General features: G+C 68.4%; 1 protein-coding gene across 1 annotated transcript in view; it reads right to left on the bottom strand.

Annotated features, from left to right (window-relative positions):
• GPC1 (glypican 1) overlaps positions 1-18,561 on the bottom strand; it is a 29,993-nt gene extending 11,432 nt beyond the window's left edge. The window contains exon 1 of the mRNA XM_047084647.1: positions 18,396-18,561. Coding sequence (XP_046940603.1) covers positions 18,396-18,561 — 166 coding nt within the window. The remainder of the gene's footprint in view (positions 1-18,395) is intronic.
• Between the last annotated feature and the right edge of the window lie 1,126 nt (positions 18,562-19,687).

A 19,687-nucleotide genomic window follows, 5' to 3' on the forward strand; every position in this document is an offset into this window, starting at 1 on the left:
ACCCATAACCCCTCCTGCCTCCGACCCAACCTGCTTCCCTACCCCTCACCGACCACCCAAAGCCCCCCTCCCACCCCACCCCCACCGTTTCAGGCAAATGACAGCGTCACCAAGCGGCCCTCTGCCAGTGCTGCCGCAGAGCCTCCGCCAGGCACTGGGACCCGAAACCGAGGGGCATCGGTGCGGACAACTCCTCGCTCGGTGGGCGGGAGGGGTGGGCCCCCCAGGCCTGTGAGGGGCTGCGTCGCCGGGGCCGCGGAACAAAGGCTGGGCGCCCCGGTGCCCTCGCCAGTCGCTGCGGGCCAGGACGCGCGCCGCGGGGCGGGAGCCGGGGCTCCAGCGCGCGGTCTGGAGGTGCGGCGGCGGTGCTCCTGGCGCGGAGGGGACCGGGCGCTGGTGCAGTGGGCGCGGCGGGCGCCCAGGGGCTGCGGGGGCTGCGGCAGGCGGGCGGGGAGGCGGCGAGCAGGGGGGCCGCGCGGGGGGCTGCGGCAGGCGGGGCGGGCGTGGGGGAGGAGGGCCACGCGATTGGCGGGGAAGGGGCTTGCCGCAGTGGGCGCGGCAGGCATGGGGAGGGGGTGGCAGCAGCGGGGACTCGCGGGGGCTGCGGCAGGCGAAGGGGAGGGGACGGGTCTGACGGAAGAGGAAGGGGGGCTCGCTGCAGGAAGGGGGCTGCGGCAGGCGGTGGGAGGCACTGGGGGGGGTGGGGGGTGGGGGGTGGGGGGTGGGGGGTGGGGAGGGGTGGCGGGACGCTGCGGGATTGCCGGCGGAGAGGGGCCCGGGGAAGGGGAGAGGTGGGGAACGGCAGGAGGGGACGGGGTGGGGTGGCGATGGGGTGCGGCGAGAACGGGGACCCACGATCCGCGGGGTGGACGCTGGGGCACCTGCTGCGAAGCGGTGGAGAAGCGGAGCGAAGATGCGCCTGTGGGGGGTGAGGGCAGCGCAGGGCAGGGCGGACAGAACGCGGGGCCGAGGCGGAGGTGACGGGGGACAGGGGTGGGGATGAGGCGGCGAGGCGGAGGGAGTGAAGGGAGGGGTGGCAAGCCTGGGGACGGGGGCGCTGGGGGACCGGGGAGATGGAGATGGCTTGGGGTGGACGGCTGGCTGGATCCCAGGCGGGGTCGCCCAGCTTGGATCCCGGCCCCGCAGACGCCACCCGCGCCGTGGCCCCGAGAACCCTGCGCGGCGGCGGCGGCGGCGGCGGCGGCGGCTCCAGCGGCGGCGTCCCAGGCTGCGGTGGCGGTGACGCTCCGGGTGGCGCGCGACTCCGGCTGCGGGCGCGTGGGGGGAGGGGCGCCTGGGGACCCGGCCGGGGGCCGGCGGAGGAGTAGGACCCGGCCGGAGGGCTCGGAGGCGGCGCAGGCGGCCAGGAGCCGGGGAGGAGCAGCGGCCACCGCCGCCCCGGCAGCCCCGCGGCCGCACTGGCGCGCACGGCGAGGGCGCGGCTCCCGGCAGCGGGGACGCGCCTCCTCCCGCAGCCCCCGCCCCGCCGCGCTGGCACCGCCCCGTCTCCCAGGAACCCGCGGGCGGCCTCCCCGCGCCCCCTCCGGCCCGGCCCCTCTCCCGGCGGGGACCCAGGCCCTCCTCCGCTCTCCCCCCGCAGCACAGCCCCGAGGGGCAGGCCCGGAGCGCGCTCGGGAGCCGGGAGCCGGGAGCCGGGAGCCGGGGGCGGGGGCCCATCCCGGATGCTGACCTGAGGCTGGGGGGGCGGGGGTGGCAGGGAGGGCATGGGGGTGTCGGGTTTCTCCTGGGGGACGGAGAACGGCAGCTCCCCACCTGGGAGCCCCCTCTCCTGCTGACGACGACCAGACCCCCCCACTGCTGTCTGGGGCCCTCAAAGCCACCACAGCCGGTACCTGTCCCCTCCAGGCCTCCAGCCTCTCAGCTAGGCGACCTGGGCCTCTGCGTGCCAACTGCTGATCTCCTTCCCCTGGGAATCGGCCAACCCCACCCGGCCACAGGCTCCCGGGGAACCCCCCCACACTGGTGTCTCTCCCTTCCCTCCCAGGACACCGGGACAGCCCTCACCAATACCTTGTACTCCCCGGAGCCCTGGCCCTGGCCTCACCTGGCTGCCACCCCACAGGAGAAAACCACCCACTCAGGCCACCCTCCTCGCGGCCAGCCTGCACTTGGAGAGACCTACCTGGCAGGCAGCGCTTGATCAAAGACCCCTCACCAAGGCCACAACACCTAAGACTCCCGAAGAAGGGGGTTTCACCAGGTAACCACAAGGCTGCTCTCTGTGCCGCCCGCTTCCTGCTCGGGACCTCCCGGGCGGGCCACCCTGCCGGTGAGCACAGGTTTGGGGGCGCCTCGGTGAGGCAGTGGGCCTGGCCTCATCAGTCCGGCCACAGCTCTGGCCAAGAGACCGAGCCCTCTCCAACGGGCCTCCCCTGGGTTGCTTCAGGGTTCACAGCTCACTCCATGAGCTCAGAACAAGTCAGGGACAAAGGGGACCCTGGGTTTGTGCCTGCTGCACCTGAGACCTCAGGTCTTGGCTGCGGGGCAGGGAGCAGCACTCTCTTGGGGCCCAGGGGTAAGTGCTCCCCGGAATCTCTCCCATCAGGCCGAGCTTGGCCCGGGCTGAGCTGAGGAGAGCACCCCCTTGGGCTCATCCGCATGCCAGCCGGCTGGGCATCGGTGGGGCGTGAATGCCTGAGGCTCTGCACAGCCCTCCCATCCGCCCTCCCCTGGGGCCTGGGGCAGCTGAGGGGGTACAGCTCAGGGACCCTCTCTGCTGTGTTCCCCGCAAAGACACGCCTCAGGTCTGCCCATCCTCCCCCCTGGGACCCCCCCCCCCCCACAGGCAAAGGGGGCACCAACTCCTAGCTGGGCTGGAACATCGGGCAGGACCCTCCAACTGAGCGAGCCCACGGGGGCTCACGGTGACCCGGGCCCAGTCTCAGCTCAGGCCCCATAAATCCTGGGGCTGAAAAGACAGAATGGGAAGGGGCAGAGGGCTCGGCTGACGCCCCCTGACCCAGCCACTTCCCGCCAAGCCTGGTAGCCATGTCCAAAGTCACGGGCGCCATGGGCCTGGCATCCCAGCTCCTCAGTCCCCCTCCAGCTTGCGGCCCGCCACTCGCAGTAACTCTGGGTCCCAGCGCCCTTCCCCCTGGCCCCACCCTCTTTCAAGGCCAACTCAGGCCTCCCTCCAGGAAGCGTTCCCAGGCCCCCCCCCCCGGGGGGCACAACACCCACTCAGCACAGGCAGCCCACCCTCCCTGGCGGCAGGAAGGCCACTCTGCCTGCTGGTGGGGCCTCCACTTCCCTTCTCTTGTCTCCCTGCCCAGCACCCGAGCCGGACCCGGGTCAGTAAACAAATATGCCCGAAGACACCGCACAGAGAGACTCTTTGTCTGGTGTCGGCATTCAAGGAAACGCAGCTTCGTGCCATCACGGCCCCAGAGTGGCGGCCTCAGACCTTCCTGACCCGACCCCTCCCACAGGCAGCAGGACAGCGGGCAGCGTCCACGAGGGGGTTTTCGGGGCGAGTCTGCTCCCCACAAGGGCGCCCTTGTTCTCACAGAGGCCCGGCGGCCTCCGCGGGAGATGGGAGTACTCGCTGCTCGCTGTGCAAGGTGTTAGACGCGATCCGCACAGCAGCCCCTCTTTCCCTCGCCGCGGCGGGCGGTGTAGGCGCTGACATGAATGCCCGCGGTCACTCGGCGGGAAGTGGCTGAGCAGTGCTGGCCTCCCGCTCCCCCCCCCCCCACTGCGAGACCTCCCCCCACGCCAGCCCCGGGGTGGGGGGGGCGTCCTGAGCAGGACGGGGACGCGGAAGCAGGGGCAGGGGCAGGCACGCCCCGCCGCCCAGCAAGCTGCAGACGGCCGGCCCGCTGCCTGGGGAGGACGGTCCCGCCCCCCCCGCCCCCCACCGGCTGAGTCAGGGGCCGCCTACCGCCCAGGCACCCCCACCCGGCTCGCCGGCCCAGCTGGCAGGCACAGCTGGGGAGGGGGCTGCAGATCTGGACGGGACACAGTTCACTGTGAGTGACAGAAAAACGGCATTATTTCTTAGCATAAGAGTATCTGGCCCAAAGGAACTGAAATGAAAGCAAGGACTGGAACAGAATCTCGCACGCCCCTGTGCACAGCGGCTGCCTCACAACAGCCGAAGGTGAAAACAACCCGTGTCCGTCCACCGAGAAGTGGGTCACAAAACGTGGCAGAGCCACAGGACGGAATATGATTCAGCCTCAACAAGTAACGAAGCGCGACACCTGCTACGACGTGGAGGCACCCGACCTTGCCAACGCCGTGCGGAGTGAAAGAAACCAGACTTGAAGCAACAAATACCGTGTGACTCCCTGTACGCGGAGGCCCCCACGGTCGTCAGAGTCACAGTGACAGAGCGGAAGGTGGGCGCCGGGGCCAGGGCGGGGCTGGGGAGTCCGTGTCCACTGGGGAGAGAGGTCCAGTGGGGGAAGATGAGAAAATTCTGGAGACGGATGGTGTGGACGGTGCGTATGTGCTTAATGACCCTGACCTGTACACAAAAATGGTTAAAATGCTAAATCTTTTTTTATGCGTATTTTATCACCAAAAAAGCAAGACCCCCCCGCCCCCCACTACCTGCAACGTACGTACGCTAAACATCTAGCACGCACTTTCACCAAAAACTTACACCGGTTTACTTTAAATTAAAATATTCAGGACATACCTAAACTACAAACTTTTTCACCATCTGGATTACCAATTTAAGAAGATATGCTGCAGTTTTATTTCCAGCCCTTCGTGGGGTGTGGACAGAAGCCTGACTGAAGTCACACGGGGTCCCTCCCTGCAACACTCAGGCACAACCCCAGCTGAGGTCCTCAGACCCACAGCCCCAACCCCCTCAGAGCAGGCTGAGTAACAGGGACATAGAATCGTACCCATCTTACAGATGGGCAGACTGAGGCTGGGAGACGTTCCGTGACTCGCTCAATGTCTCAGGTCTGCTGCCCCACGCCACTGGCTTGTGTGCCTCCCTGTCTTCGCTGAAGGGGAGGAAATAAGAGCACGGTGGCACCTGGGGCCCACCAGCAGCTTGGAAGTCCCGCGTATGGAGAGGAGACCCCTCTCCCGGAAGCTGAGCCAGGCCTGGCCACTTCCATTGGCCTGTGCCATCCTCTCCGCGGCCAGGAGCTCCAGGGCCAGCAGGCCACCTCCACCTGGGGGGTGGGACACCTGCCTAGACGCTCCTGCCAGTAGCCAACCCTCCACCGGAGGCAGCGCCCACCAGACCCCGCTGGGCACACAGAGGGTCACGTGAGCTCAGCGTTTGCCCGCCTGCCCGGCTCCCCAGAGGTGGAGCCCTGATCTTGTTTGGGTTCGCGGAGCAGGTGGGAATGTTGGGGACCATCCTATTCCCTGGCCTCTCCAGATCAGTTTCTCAGGGTCCGGTGAAGCTGGAAGCAGGTCAGAGAAAGGCCAGGCCCCTCAGGAGGTGGGCAATTCTGCTCCCCTAGGCACCCAGTGTCTCAACCCCGGCCTCGTCCAGCCATGCCCAGCAGGCAGAAGGGCACACAGGCACACAGCTCTGGATGGGGGTGGCATGGTCCCGCTCTGGGAAATCCTGGAGCAGATGGTCAAGGGGACGGAACCAGCCCCGTCCCCAGAGAGGGGCCACGGGGACGTTGATAAGGCCCCAGGTGACCCGGGCGAGGAGAGGCCCCCCGACGCAGGCTGCCAGACTCCAGGCCCGGCTACGGATTGAGGGTGTGTGTGGGTCCTTCCGGCACCATCTCCTGTCCCCCTCCAACCTCTACACAGGATCTGTGGCTACTTCTGGTGCCTCCATCTGTGGCTCTCTTGTAAACACCAGCTGCCACCCTCCAAGGCCACACGGAGTCCTTCCTAGGTGTGGGCATGGCCCTATGCTGGGGCAGTGCTCCCGCACCGAGGGCTGTCCTCCAGGACCAGCTCTTCCCGCAGCGCTGGGGGAGTGCTCCCTCACCGAGGGCTGTCCTCCAGGACCGGCTCTTCCCGCAGGGCTGGGGGAGTGCTCCCTCATCATGGGCTGTCCTCCAGGACCGGCTCTTCCCGCAGCGCTGGGGGAGTGCTCCCTCACCGAGGGCTGTCCTCCAGGACCGGCTCTTCCCGCAGCGCTGGGGGAGTGCTCCCTCACCGAGGGCTGTCCTCCAGGACCGGCTCTTCCCGCAGCGCTGGGGGAGTGCTCCCTCACCGAGGGCTGTCCTCCAGGACCGGCTCTTCCCGCAGGGCTGGGGAGTGCTCCCTCACCGAGGGCTGTCCTCCAGGACCGGCTCTTCCCGCAGCGCTGGGGGAGTGCTCCCTCACCGAGGGCTGTCCTCCAGGACCGGCTCTTCCCGCAGGGCTGGGGAGTGCTCCCTCACCGAGGGCTGTCCTCCAGGACCGGCTCTTCCCGCAGCGCTGGGGGAGTGCTCCCTCACCGAGGGCTGTCCTCCAGGACCGGCTCTTCCCGCAGCGCTGGGGGAGTGCTCCCTCACCGAGGGCTGTCCTCCAGGACCGGCTCTTCCCGCAGCGCTGGGGGAGTGCTCCCTCACCGAGGGCTGTCCTCCAGGACCGGCTCTTCCCACAGGGCTGGGGAGTGCTCCCTCACCGAGGGCTGTCCTCCAGGACCGGCTCTTCCCGCAGCGCTGGGGGAGTGCTCCCTCACCGAGGGCTGTCCTCCAGGACCGGCTCTTCCCGCAGGGCTGGGGAGTGCTCCCTCACCGAGGGCTGTCCTCCAGGACCGGCTCTTCCCGCAGCGCTGGGGGAGTGCTCCCTCACCGAGGGCTGTCCTCCAGGACCGGCTCTTCCCGCAGCGCTGGGGGAGTGCTCCCTCACCGAGGGCTGTCCTCCAGGACCGGCTCTTCCCGCAGGGCTGGGGAGTGCTCCCTCACCGAGGGCTGTCCTCCAGGACCGGCTCTTCCCGCAGGGCTGGGGAGTGCTCCCTCACCGAGGGCTGTCCTCCAGGACCGGCTCTTCCCGCAGGGCTGGGGAGTGCTCCCTCACCGAGGGCTGTCCTCCAGGACCGGCTCTTCCCGCAGCGCTGGGGGAGTGCTCCCTCACCGAGGGCTGTCCTCCAGGACCGGCTCTTCCCGCAGGGCTGGGGAGTGCTCCCTCACCGAGGGCTGTCCTCCAGGACCGGCTCTTCCCGCAGCGCTGGGGGAGTGCTCCCTCACCGAGGGCTGTCCTCCAGGACCGGCTCTTCCCGCAGGGCTGGGGGAGTGCTCCCTCATCATGGGCTGTCCTCCAGGACCAGCTCTTCCCGCAGCGCTGGGGGAGTGCTCCCTCACCGAGGGCTGTCCTCCAGGACCGGCTCTTCCCGCAGGGCTGGGGGAGTGCTCCCTCATCATGGGCTGTCCTCCAGGACCAGCTCTTCCCGCAGCGCTGGGGGAGTGCTCCCTCACCGAGGGCTGTCCTCCAGGACCGGCTCTTCCCGCAGCGCTGGGGGAGTGCTCCCTCACCGAGGGCTGTCCTCCAGGACCGGCTCTTCCCGCAGCGCTGGGGGAGTGCTCCCTCACCGAGGGCTGTCCTCCAGGACCGGCTCTTCCCGCAGGGCTGGGGGAGTGCTCCCTCACCGAGGGCTGTCCTCCAGGACCAGCTCTTCCCGCAGCGCTGGGGGAGTGCTCCCTCACCGAGGGCTGTCCTCCAGGACCGGCTCTTCCCGCAGCGCTGGGGGAGTGCTCCCTCACCGAGGGCTGTCCTCCAGGACCGGCTCTTCCCGCAGCGCTGGGGGAGTGCTCCCTCACCGAGGGCTGTCCTCCAGGACCGGCTCTTCCCGCAGCGCTGGGGGAGTGCTCCCTCACCGAGGGCTGTCCTCCAGGACCGGCTCTTCCCGCAGGGCTGGGGAGTGCTCCCTCACCGAGGGCTGTCCTCCAGGACAGGTCTAAGCCAGCTCTTCCCGCAGAGCTAGGGGAGTGCTCCCTCCTCATGGGCTGTCCTCCCAGAACAGCTCTTCCCGCAGCGCTGGGGGAGTGCTCCCTCACCGAGGGCTGTCCTCCAGGACCGGCTCTTCCCGCAGCGCTGGGGGAGTGCTCCCTCACCGAGGGCTGTCCTCCAGGACCGGCTCTTCCCGCAGCGCTGGGGGAGTGCTCCCTCACCGAGGGCTGTCCTCCAGGACCGGCTCTTCCCGCAGCGCTGGGGGAGTGCTCCCTCACCGAGGGCTGTCCTCCAGGACCGGCTCTTCCCGCAGCGCTCAACTACCAGAGACCAGGGCCAGCGGGCGGGAGCACGGAGGCCACACCCAGCACTGGCCGGTAAGCAGAAGTGGGTGACTGACCAAGGGGAGGATCCTCCCCTCCAGCCTAGATCTCTGACCCCCGGCCGTGTGGCTGCTCAGCCTCCCACCAGGGGCCCTCCCCCGCGGCGCCTCCAGAAGGCAGGACCTGGAGACGGAGGGCCCGTGTCCCCAGCAGGCCCCGCGGCATGGACTCTGGCTGTGCACACGGGCGCACTGATGACCACGGACACTCCATGCAGCAGGCACTGCTACCATCCCCATTTAATGGAACAGCCCTCTGAGGCTCAGAGAGGTTCAGTAATTGGCCCGGGGTCACACAGCGAGTGAATGTGGAACTGGCACTTGAACCCCAGTTGGGAGGGGTCTTTGCTCTACAGCCCTGGCGGGGGGGGGGGGGCGGCGGTGTGACTGCAAACCTCACCTCAACACGCGCGTGTCTGGATTCACGTGTTAGCTCTCTTTACTTCCGACTTCCAACATAACACGTGGTCACCGTGGCCAGCAGAGCCGCAGCTCACAGGACACGACCGACGCTCGTCCTGTCCTCGTGCCAGTGGCTCTGCTGGTGGCTGCGTTTCAGCGGGAGAACAGCCCCAGCACGCGGGAGGAGCTCAGGTAACACCCACTGAGTGATGCAGAGAGACTGTCACCTCTGAATGTCCCCGTCACCTCCGGTGCCCGTAGACACCCCTGCTCCGCGGCCCGGCCCCACCCCCAGTCCCTGCAGGCCCTCCTGGGTGCATACACTGGCCGGAGCACTGGCCCCACTGGACCGTCTGCTGAGGCCCGCTGACCCCTTCCCGGGGCGCTGACGAGTCGAAGAATTACGCGGAGGACCACGAAGGACGCCAGGCGAGGCGCAACGGTCCTCAGAAAACCACACAGCGAACGCGTGACGTGGTGCCCTCACCCGCTCTCCTAGGAGCGCGCTCTGCGTGAGCTGACGGCAGGTCTGGAACCAGCCGAGACGTCAAGGTCGTGGAGAGTGTGAGAGGGATTGCCGGCCACCCGCTGCAAACGAAAGGGGACAGAGTGCACCGGCGGCTTCCACGGCAACCACGCCCCGGATACCCCACCGCTGCCTCGTTCGTAGTAACAGGAGACGCTCAAGTCCGCTTAGAGGTTAGCAAAAACAGAAACGCGAGTTCTTCCTCGGCCGTGCTCGCCAATTGCCCGAATTCCTTCCCCGGGCCTCGCATGCACCCCAGCTGAGGACCCCGGCCTCCCGCGCCCTGCCTTCACACCTGTCGGTCCGCCACAGTTCGCCCTCCTCCAGAGACGACTCCGCCACCCACCCCTGCGAGGCCATCCCGGCCCCGACGCAGAAGGGCGCCCCTCCCCCGTGCTCCCGGCCGCTGGTCCCACCCCGCCCAGAGCTTTGGTTCAAGGTGCTTCGCATGAGGCGCTACCGGCATTTCTGGAAACCACCTCCTGGCTGTTCAAGAGTGCCCAGCACTTCACAGGGTCCCTGGCCCTGACCGAAAATGCCCCCAGCGCACAGCTCCTACTTCGGAACCACACCGGACCCTGGGGATGGGGCTTTAGCTGTGTGTGTCTGACGTGTCCCCCAACCCCCCAAATGTGCAGTGATGGGGACGTGCCAGTCCCTGGGTCACTTGAGGGCAGGATGCCAAGAGGCCCGGACTCTCTGTGGTGTGGGCAGCCCGTGCCACGCCGGGGGAGGAGGTCAGGACGGCGGAGCGGAATTAAGAGCCTCATCCTTTTAAAATGACTCTGTCGGTCCACTGTGTCCCACACTCCATGACAACGAGATGTGAGTGATCATGAGCCAACCCAGGCAGCGGGTGGCATCATCTCTGTCCCCAGGGCCTGGAGATGGTCACAGGTGGGTGGGATATACTCCCTTGGCCCCCAGAGCCAGGGACAGGCAGTCGGGGGCCCCGGAGCCTAAGGACACACTCAGTTGTCACCCGTGGCTCACCACGGGGGCCCACATGGTTCGATGTGGCACCAGGCACGCGGGACGCCGTTAGACACAGGGATGGGCCTGGATGGGACTCGCAGGCTCAGAAAGCGGGTCCTCAGTGTTGGGGACACTGTCTGAAGGTATGCACGGGCCACCAACCCCCAGATTCCAGTGCCGATGGGGAGGGAGCCCCAGAGAGGACAGGTGCACCTGTCCAGGGCCCGGCTGTCCACCCTCCAGGTGTCGGTGGCACTGCCACCGTCCTAGGACCGACCAGCTGGGGTGCAGACGAGGCTTGGACAGTCAGTGCAGGCAGGCTCTGGCCCGCTGATTCCAGGATGGTCCGAAGGCCCCAGGGGAGTTTCTCACTAGACCTTGATCTTCTGGGAGACAGAGACCGTGGCTTTTCACCTCTGTGTTCCAGAAACTGGCAGAGGGTGAGCACACAGTGGATGAAAGGTGGAGACCCTCGCCCCGGCCTGGCCAGCCCTTCCTCATCACAAGGGGCAGGGCAGTGGGGCTCGGACATCTGTTGCCGTCGGGAGCACCGGCTCTGACCTCAGGAGGCCCTCCCGGGGGCGGCTGGCCAGGCGCTCCTGCAGTCGAGTGTCACGAGGGCCTCAACTGGGCCTCACATGGGCCTGAGAGTTTCCTGGCCCCTTCCCGGGCCCCTCTCTCCTCGTGCCTGTGGGTGCTCCGGGGCCTCGAGCCCCAGCTCTCCGTCCTACCGCCGACCTCCCCCTTGCACTCTGGACCACATGCCCAGCGCCTATGGGACGGGGACACACAACGTCCCCCTAGTGCCCCCTCCCAGGGTGGGCACTGTTACCCAGTACCCACACCGGACACCGAGGCAAGGAGGCAATTTGGAGAAACCCCTCAAGGGACGGGCCTCTGAGCACGGGGGACCCCTTTCTGGGACCCGGCTTCCTCATCCACACGCTACGTGGCCGGACCCACCCTGCAGACACCCATGGACGCACCTCCAAGCCAGAGACTGGAGGCAGCCAGGGCGAGGGGCTAAAGGAAGCAGGGCCTCGGTCCCCAGCAGGTGCTAGTGGGGGGCGGGGAGAGGCCCAGAGCGGGGTTCCCGCAGGCCCCCCTGCCGGCCAGCTCTCCTCCTCTCTTCTGGTCCTCGCGTCCACTGCGGGGCCCTGGGGCTCACGGCCCAGGCCCCCGTGCTGTGCTCTGCTGGCCCTCACCCAGCACCACCCGACAGGGCCAGTCCCCAGCTCGGACCGGCCAGTCTCCCCTGTGAGACGCAGCAGGGGCGGTGGGCGGGGCCCTGGGCCCCCGGGGGCTGAGGTCAGGACAGATGGCAAGGGAGCGGGATTGATGGAGCCCCTCGGGGCTGCCCTGTCACCCAGCCAAGCCTCCAGGACCCAGGGAGCACTTAGCACAAGTGAGCAGCAAGCTTCCTCAGCTGGGCCACCGTACCAGGGGACAGCTGCCACACGGTGGCCCGTCTGCCACCTTCTGCCTCCCCGTCTCCAAACCATGTGCCCCCTCCTGGCCTCTGGGCCCCCCTCCCTCCCCCAGGCATATTCCAGCACCTGCCCCGAATGCTGGGCCCCCTCCCCTCAGGTGGGGACCTTGAGCCTGTCGAAAGAACACTGGTGTCACTGAGTACCATCCCAGCCAGGTGCCCCCCAACCCCACGAAGGTCTTAAGGCCGCCTCACCGCCCGCCCCGCCTCTGGGACGTGACACAAGCCGGATGTGTTGGCGGGTCAGCAGTCAGCAGTCAGCAGGCCCCGAACGCTGGAAGGAGTGGCCCCTGACCCTCCCACCCTGACAGGGATGGGGAAGTTGAGGCTCACAGGGGGCTGGAGACTACTCGAGGACCTGGCAGGGGTCAGGGCCTAGACCTCTGAGCCCACCCACACCAGGGCCGTGCCCGGAGAAGCTTGTGGGTGGGAAGGGGCCTGACCCCTCCACACTGTCACCAGGGCCTCGGTACGCATCTGTGCCGGGCTCCTGAACCTGTGGCGGACATGCGGAGGCATGACCCTGTCCCGAGGAGTCACGGTCGCGAAACAGCCGGGGCTCGGGACCACCGCGGCCAGACGGAAAGTATCTCAGATGGGCTGGGCCACCTGATTCATACGCTGCAGTCCTGACCCCAGGAGGTCAGAGGTGCCCTTATTTGAGTAGAGGGTCTGTGAAGGTGAGGTCACACGGGAGTTGGGTGGCCCCTAATCTGATAGGTGTCCTTACTTTTTTAAGGTGAAACCTGGAGGCAGACGAGCCCATGTGGACAACCCACATGAAGCCAGAGACATTCAGGCCCAAAAGGCCAAGGACCCCCAGCGGCTGCCGGAAGCCGGCAGGGCCTGGAACGGGTCCTGCCCCCCCAGATCCCAAGGGAGCCAGCCCCGCACACCTTGATCCCGAACTTTCGGCCTTAGAACTGCCAGACGGTAACCTTCTGTTGCATAAGCTGCCCAGCGTGTGCGTCTGACACGCCCCCGGCACCCGGCCCAGGCCTGGCACACGGGAGGTGCTTGGAGTATTCACTGCCGAGGCCCGCCCAGACTCGGGGAGAACCCTGGGAAGCAGGGCAAGCCCCAGAGCGTGGGTGCTTGGGGGACGCCCGGCCAGGCCGGTGCCAGCCGTGTGCCAGGGGCGGGCACGGGGAGGACCCACCTGGCAGGAGGGGGTGTGTGTACCAGAAGACGACCCAGCTAGGAGCTGGCGGGAGAGGACGCTGAGGCCACAGGCAGAGGAGGGCACGGGACGAGGCCGGCCTGCCCGCCCCCCCCACCCCCAGCGGCTCCTAAACCCACCCAGGATTCTAGGGCTCCTGCTGGGAGAGCAGGTGTGCACTCCCCCTGCACTCCCCCCACCCAGAGCCTCGCCGGCATCCAGAGCCCGTCTGAAGTCAGTGTCTGAAGTCAGTCGAGGAGGCTTGGCCCGGGTCCTGCCCCCCCGCAGGGAGGCCACGCCTGCCCTCGCCTCACACCTGGCCGCCATGTGCCCCCACCCGGGAAGGTGGGGAGAGGCCTGGGGCGGGAGGAAGCATCCCCATCCGTGCCACCCCCGCCCCCAGGAGACTTCCAGCAGCAAGGGGCACCTGCCCGGGCCTGTTCCTAGACAAACACCAGCAAGAAAGACTGCCGGCCGCCCTAGCAGCGAGGAGCCGGGCTCCGGGGTGGGTGGCCTCCGGCTGGAGCCCGCACGCTCTGGAGTCTTCTCGTCTTCTCCCCAGTGCGGGCAGTGACCTGGGCCCACAGGGCTCTGCTAGTGGTCAGATGTGATCGGGGATGGCCCCCAGCAGAGACGCTGGATAGGCAGGGGCTGCACTGGACAGCAGGGCCCAGTGTCCTCCAGGCGCCCGACGGGGGCCCTGAGCCTTGGTCTGAAATCACCCTGAACTAAGCAGGTCTTGGAAAGAAGAGTCTGCCTTACAAGGGAGGTGCTCCTGCTGCCTGGGCACGTCCAGGCCTGGGCACGGCAGAGGCCGGTCCCACGCCCGACCCGACCCCCAACGGCCTCGGGGCAGGCCCTCTCCTGTCCAGGGCCAGCCGGGCTGACACCCGTGCCTGTGGGTGTGGATGGCCTGGCACGAGCATGGGCACCCCCACACAACCGGGCTCTCCTCCCGGTTCTGAACCCAGCCTGCTGCCTGGCCGATGTGTCCCCAGTCCCTCTCCCAAGAGGCTGGGCCACCGTCTGTCAACCTCAGACTTACACTGTTCCTTAATTAGTGCCTGCACGGAGCCAGGCCGACCTGCCTCGTCCCCTAGGCTCTCACCCCTGGAGAAGCATTTGTCCGTGAGTCCTGGGGGACTTGGCCCAGCACGGTGCTGGGGACACGCCGGGGGTTTCTTGCAATGGCCAGGAACACACAGCCAGGCCATCCTGCGTGTACCCGGGGCTCATCTGATTCACGCCCCTGGTGCCTGGGAACAGCCCTCCTCGGGCAGGAGCAACAGCGCTCAAGGCCTGCGGAAGAGCTGGCCGCCACCAGACAGGTATCCGGGGGGGGGGGAGGGGGGGCGGGCAGAGGGCAAGGCCCAGCTATGAGGAAGGCCAGTGTATACACGGCCCTGTCCCGACGGAGGGAGGGAGGCCAGGTCAAAGGCTCGGGAAGAGTTCCAGTTAAGAGATGTTCTAAGCCGGCCTAGAAAGGAAGCCAGGCCCAGGAGAGCCCACAGGAGAAGGCGGTGGGGGGGACCACCAGGGCCTGGGCCTCGGGCTCCTATCTCAGGCCTCCAGGCCGCGATGGCTCCAAGCCTTCCAGAAAACTCGGAGCCCAGGACTGGGCAGCAGCGAATGCCAAGGCTTTGGGGTCCACAGCTTGAGCTGCACGTGGGCTACGCGTGCTGGGCAAAGTTACGTGGCTCCCCTGGGCCTCAGTTTACTCATCTGTGAAGCAGGTCTACAAAAGCCCTTCCTCACCCGAGGCATCAAACAGTAACGCGAAAAGATGTGGACCGAGTCGGGGTCACGTTAAGGGCTCTCAAGGCGCTACTGCCCGAGGGGTCTGCGTGGGCCTGCAAAGACCCCAGGGCAGGGGCAGGGGGAGAACGTGGGCCGGGGCCGGCCACACAGTACACGGTGCACGGTGCCAGCACATCCCTTCCTGGGCACCTTCAGGGGCGTTCGTGACCATTCCCAGTGTCGTGCGTGAAAACCAGGGGCCGCGTGGCGCGGGAGGCTTGCGCAGCAGGACTGACATTTGAAGTTGCTCCTCTCGCAGGAACACCGCAGCGCGTCCAGCAGGGGGCTCAGGCCGTTGCATCACGCAGGTGGCCCGGTTGAGTCCTGGCTCCCTCGGGCCTCCCCGTCACACGCCTCCCCCCGTCGTCTCGGGCTGGGGATGATGAAACCATAGGTCCTCAAATGGCAGAGGGACGGAGCCGCAGCACAACCAGGGGCTGAGGACCACTTGGGGACCCGGGCCAGGCACACGGGGTGTTTTGGCCTTCTGAACAGGGCAGGGCACACAGAACCCCGTGGTCTGGGGCCAGGCCGTGTGCCATGTGGCCTGTGAGAGCCCTACAGGCCACAGGTGACGGACAGATACTGGGTCCAGCCGGGACAGCCCTTTCTGGGATGCGGGCTTCTGAGGACCCTCCCCCAGAGTCTCTCACCACCCAACAGGCGTCGGGGGTCAGAGCCGGCACACGGAAGCAACGGTTTCTGCCGATGGGCCCGGGGGGTGGTCCTCGGTGTGAGCTCCAGGGTACGCCGTCCCCCCCCCCCCTTGCCGGCAGGTAGGCTCAACCCCAGGCCAGAGGGGACATCAACCGGTTCTCACTGCACTGACGGCCCCCTCTGACCTCCAACCCCCAGCGCTGGACCTCTAGACCCCTCCTCCTCTGCCCAGGCCCTTCGTCTCTCCCCGCCCACCCTCCATGGCCTGGCACGGAGCAGGACACAGGTGCGTCGCCAGCAATGTGGACCGAGGACCTACTTGGTGCCGGGAACGGGGCCAGCTTCTGTGGCTACAACACGGATGTGACAGGAGTGGCCCCTGTCCCCAGCACCCCAGCGAAGGGTCAGAGCAGTACAAGGCATGTCACTGGAGTGCCAGGAAGCCAGGCAGGTGCTGGGAAGACAGCTGGGGGCCAGGAGCGACCTCGCAGGCAGAGGCAGAAAGCCTGCGGGCTCCAGCGGGCATGTGTGATTCAGCACGGGGCACTGCACGTCCCCGGCACTGGCTCCGGGCAGAGGGATCCCTCACTTTCTCTGTTGCCTTCTGGCCTTCGGGAGGGTTCCCTGGGCTTTGTGGCCCCCACGGCCTTACCCGGCTGCTGCCTCCCCAGGCCCGCTTCCTCACCTGTAAAATGACAACAGCTGTCATCACCAACTGCTGGGCACGGCCATCCAAAAGAATCACACGAAGTCACGAACCGGAATCTTATGTGGCCTGACACTCCCCACTCTCACGAGCTCACCGTCATTTCTGAGGTCCCTTGGGCAGAGGCCGTAAAAACCTCCCTGCTTTCCAACCACTCCACCCGGTCAGGGCCGGCTGAGTCGGGGGGGGGGCTCTCCACAGGCGGGGACCCCAGGTCCCCACGCTAGAGAAGTCTGGCCGCCAGGCCTGCAGGAGAGGAGAAGCAGGCAGGGTTTCCCCAGAGGCGCGTGCTGTGTGAGGCCGCCAGGGGGCGCCTGGTCCACGGAGGCCAGGCCCCGCGGCAACAGGAGGGGACCGGCCCGCCGCTGCCCTGGGAGGTCACCCTGTATCCTCTGCTCCACGTGGCGCTGGCACCGTCTGGGCGCCTGGGCCCTGCAGGGCCCTCCGACGTCCCAGCGTTCATGGGGGCTTCAGCCACAGGCTGAAGGGAGGTGGCCCCTCTGAAGAAGCCCTCGCGCTAGGACGGAGGAGCTGAGGGGCGCCCGCAGAGAGCGCGGCCCCTGGCATTCCAGGCCCGGAGGAGGGCGGCACCCAAGCCCTGGCCAGCACGACGCGGGGACAGCTGCTGGGTAGCCACTGTCCCCCCGCCGGACAGCCAGCACCCCGTCTCCACCCATCACACACAGACTGCAATGCACTTCGATCGTCCGGGGCCCCTGATCGACTGCCTCCCCCAACCCAAGGGGAACAGGAGCTGGGCCCCAGCCCAGCCTCCGCCCTTCCCCAGCTTCCCCAGTTTGCCCCATTCTCTCCCACCCCTTGGCAGCTGCCCAAACTCGGCCTCCTGGCCTCACCGAGACAGAGGCCTGTGGGTTTGAGCAAGTTTAGGATGGCCCCTGAGGACACAGTGGCCGAGCGGGAGTGGGTACACGGAGAAGTGGCACAGGCACAGGCTTCCAGCCGAGATCGGGGGCTGAGTGGGGGCGTCTGGGGTGGGATCCAGAGGGAAGGCTGGGGACACCCAGGCCAAAGTTCTCCTGTTTGTGTGGGAGGAGGGGCAGTGGTGGAGCAGAGGGTGAGCCCAACTGCAGAGGGCCCTGTGCAGCCAGGGAGCCCGGCAAACCCGGCCCGCCGGAGAGGCAGGCCTGACACAGACAGGAACTCTCAGCAGAGGGAGACGCCGGAAGGCCCGCTCTGGGGTATTGAGAGGGGGCCTCTCCAGAGCCTTGGTGGCCGGGTGGGCGGGTATGTCCAAGGGTCTCTCAAGGCAGCCCTGTGTGTGTCTGACCGTCCCCGGGGCCCAGGGGGCCAGAACCCGGCTGCCTCCCTCCCAGTCCCCAGCAAGGCAGGGCCGTGGACGGCACACGGATACACTCCTCTGTCACTCAGAATTCCTGTATTTGTGGTCATTCCCTGTCCCCCGTGTCACCGTCTGAGCAGAACCCTTACTCACAGCTCTCCCCCTAGTTTGGGAGAAATCCCTTCCCTAAAAGAAACTAGTCCGCTCCGAGCTTGCCCACCGCGTCCCAGGCGCCCTGCACAGACCTAGTGTGGTTCCCCACACAGTTGCAGTGTGAAGAGCTTGGGGGTCTGGGTGGTCCTTAGGACACTGTACTCCACCCCCCACCCTCCAAAGCTCCTCAGAGGCCGGCAGGGAGGGGGTGGGCAGGACTGCAGGCAGCTGCAGGGCTGAGGATGCCTGGGAGGGTCGATGCTCTTACAAAGAAAAGAAACGGCCCCTGGGCGGGATCCAAAGCGCCGACCACCTGCAGCTCGACTCCCCGCCAGAGGCGGCCCCGAGTGCCAGGCCGGCGAGCCACGAGTCCAAGTTCGCCAGGCAGGAGCCCTTGCCTCGGGCTCCAGGTGGCAGAGGTCAGCGCCTCGCCCCCACCCCCAGGCGCACGGCTGCCTCCCTACCTCGCAGGGGCCCACTCCCGCCAAGAATGGGGGACTTGTAATTGAACCCACCCAGGCTGCCGCTGCTGGGGACCCCAAAGGAATCCCCAGGCCCGACCCGCGGCGCCTCCCGGAGAGGCCCGACCAGACAAATGGGAGTCCCTTGCCCGCGGCCGCCGTCAGCTGCGCCCCGACAGCCGGCCCCGCAGTCAGCCCTGCGCGCCCCCGGGCTCGGACCCCCCGCCCCGCCACCGCGCTGGGCCGAGCCGATGGCCGAAGACGCCCAGCCCTAGCTCTGGCCCTGCAGGACTCCCCGCCGGGGACGGCCCGGGCCACAGCCCCACGAGCACAGCTCCGCGGGGAAGGGGCCGGCGTGCGTGCTCGCGGCTGGGGGGCGGCCGAGAGGAGCGCACGAGACCCGGGCGGCACTCGGGGGCGAGGGCCCGAGGGGGTGCAGACGGGCGGGGGCGCAGGCGGCCGGCTCCGGGCTCAGGGCACGCAGGGGAGAGCAGGAGCGCGCAGTAGGGACCCGGGCGCGCCGGGGTCCGGGGCCCCGGGTGCCGCGCCCTCACTTACCCGAGATCTCCGCCTGAGGCACGTCGCTGAGGCTGAAGCCCTTGGCCCCGTAGATCTGGCGGACTTCGCTGCAGCTCCGGCTCTTGCTGGCAGGGTCCCCGCGGGCGCAGGCGGCCAGCGCGGCGGCCGCGCAAAGCAGCCACCAGCCTTGGGCCCGCAGCTCCATGGCGGGGCCGGGGCGCCCCGGCCGCCCGCCCGCCCGCCCGCCCGCCCGCGCCTCTCTCGGATCCCGGCCTGGGCCGCGCAGCCCCCACCCGCGAAGGGCAGAGCCAAGGTCCCGGCGCGTGCGGCTCGCGGTCCGCAGGCAGCGGCGGCCGAGAAGGCGGCGACAACAAAAGCCGGCGGCGCGGGGCGCGCGGGGCGCGAGGTCCGGCCGCTCGGTCGGGCGGCACAGAGCGCGGCGGGCGAGCGCGCAGTCCCGGCTCGGCGCCTCCCCTGCCGGCGGCCCGGCCCCTCGGCTGCCGGGGCGGGGGCGGGGCGGGGCGGGGCGAGCAGGGGCGGGGCGCGCGGGGCGGGCGGGGCGAGCAGGGGCGGGGAGCGGCGCGGCGCGGGGCGCACCGGGCGCTCCTCCCGCTCCCCGAGGCCTGGGGCCGGCGGCTCGCGCCGCGCTGCGGGGCGCTCGCGGTGGGGGGGAGGGCGGGGCTACCGGGGAGCGCCGGGGCCGCGTCGGGGTCCCCGAGGGCGGGTCCCCCACGCCCAGCGCCCGGGGCGGCGGCGGCGGCGGCGGCGGCACCACCTGTGGGGGCGGGGGCGGGGGTGCTGAGGCAGGGCTTCCCCCGCCGGACGTGACGTCACGCCTCCCGCGCGCCTATCAGGGGCTTCCCCGCCCCCCAGCCGAAATCGGCATCCCTCCCACCTTCCCCTCCCTCGCTCCCGCCCTGCCTCCCTGCACCCTGGCGGCGCGCCCGCGTGTCCGCTCCCGCAGCGCCGCCTTCCCCTCTGCGCGCCGTCCCCCTCCTGGCCTGCACCGCCGTCGCGGCCCCTCGCCCCCCCACGTCCACCTCAGTGGCCTGTCCCACGGCTCCGGCTCACACCTGAGATTTTGGTGGGGAGGGGCGGGGCGGGGGGCTGTACGCCGGAAACTAGCTGGGACGCCCGACCCCACCCTTTCTCAGCCCTGTCGAGAGGCAGCCAACGACTTAGTTATTGGACATGCTCAGCCAGGTTTTGGTCTCCTCCGCGTGGGTCCTGGAGAATCCAATGTGACCCAAGCAGAACGTCTCTATAGGCTGGGGTCACTGGGCGGTGGCGGGTAACCTCCGAGCAGGGATGAGTTCGGGGCCAACAACAGG

Source organism: Lynx rufus, unplaced genomic scaffold, assembly GCF_022079265.1.
Source record: "Lynx rufus isolate CCGP_SWC_20201006 ecotype Redwood Valley unplaced genomic scaffold, mLynRuf1.p SCAF_2, whole genome shotgun sequence".
Taxonomy (NCBI): Eukaryota; Metazoa; Chordata; class Mammalia; order Carnivora; family Felidae; genus Lynx; species Lynx rufus.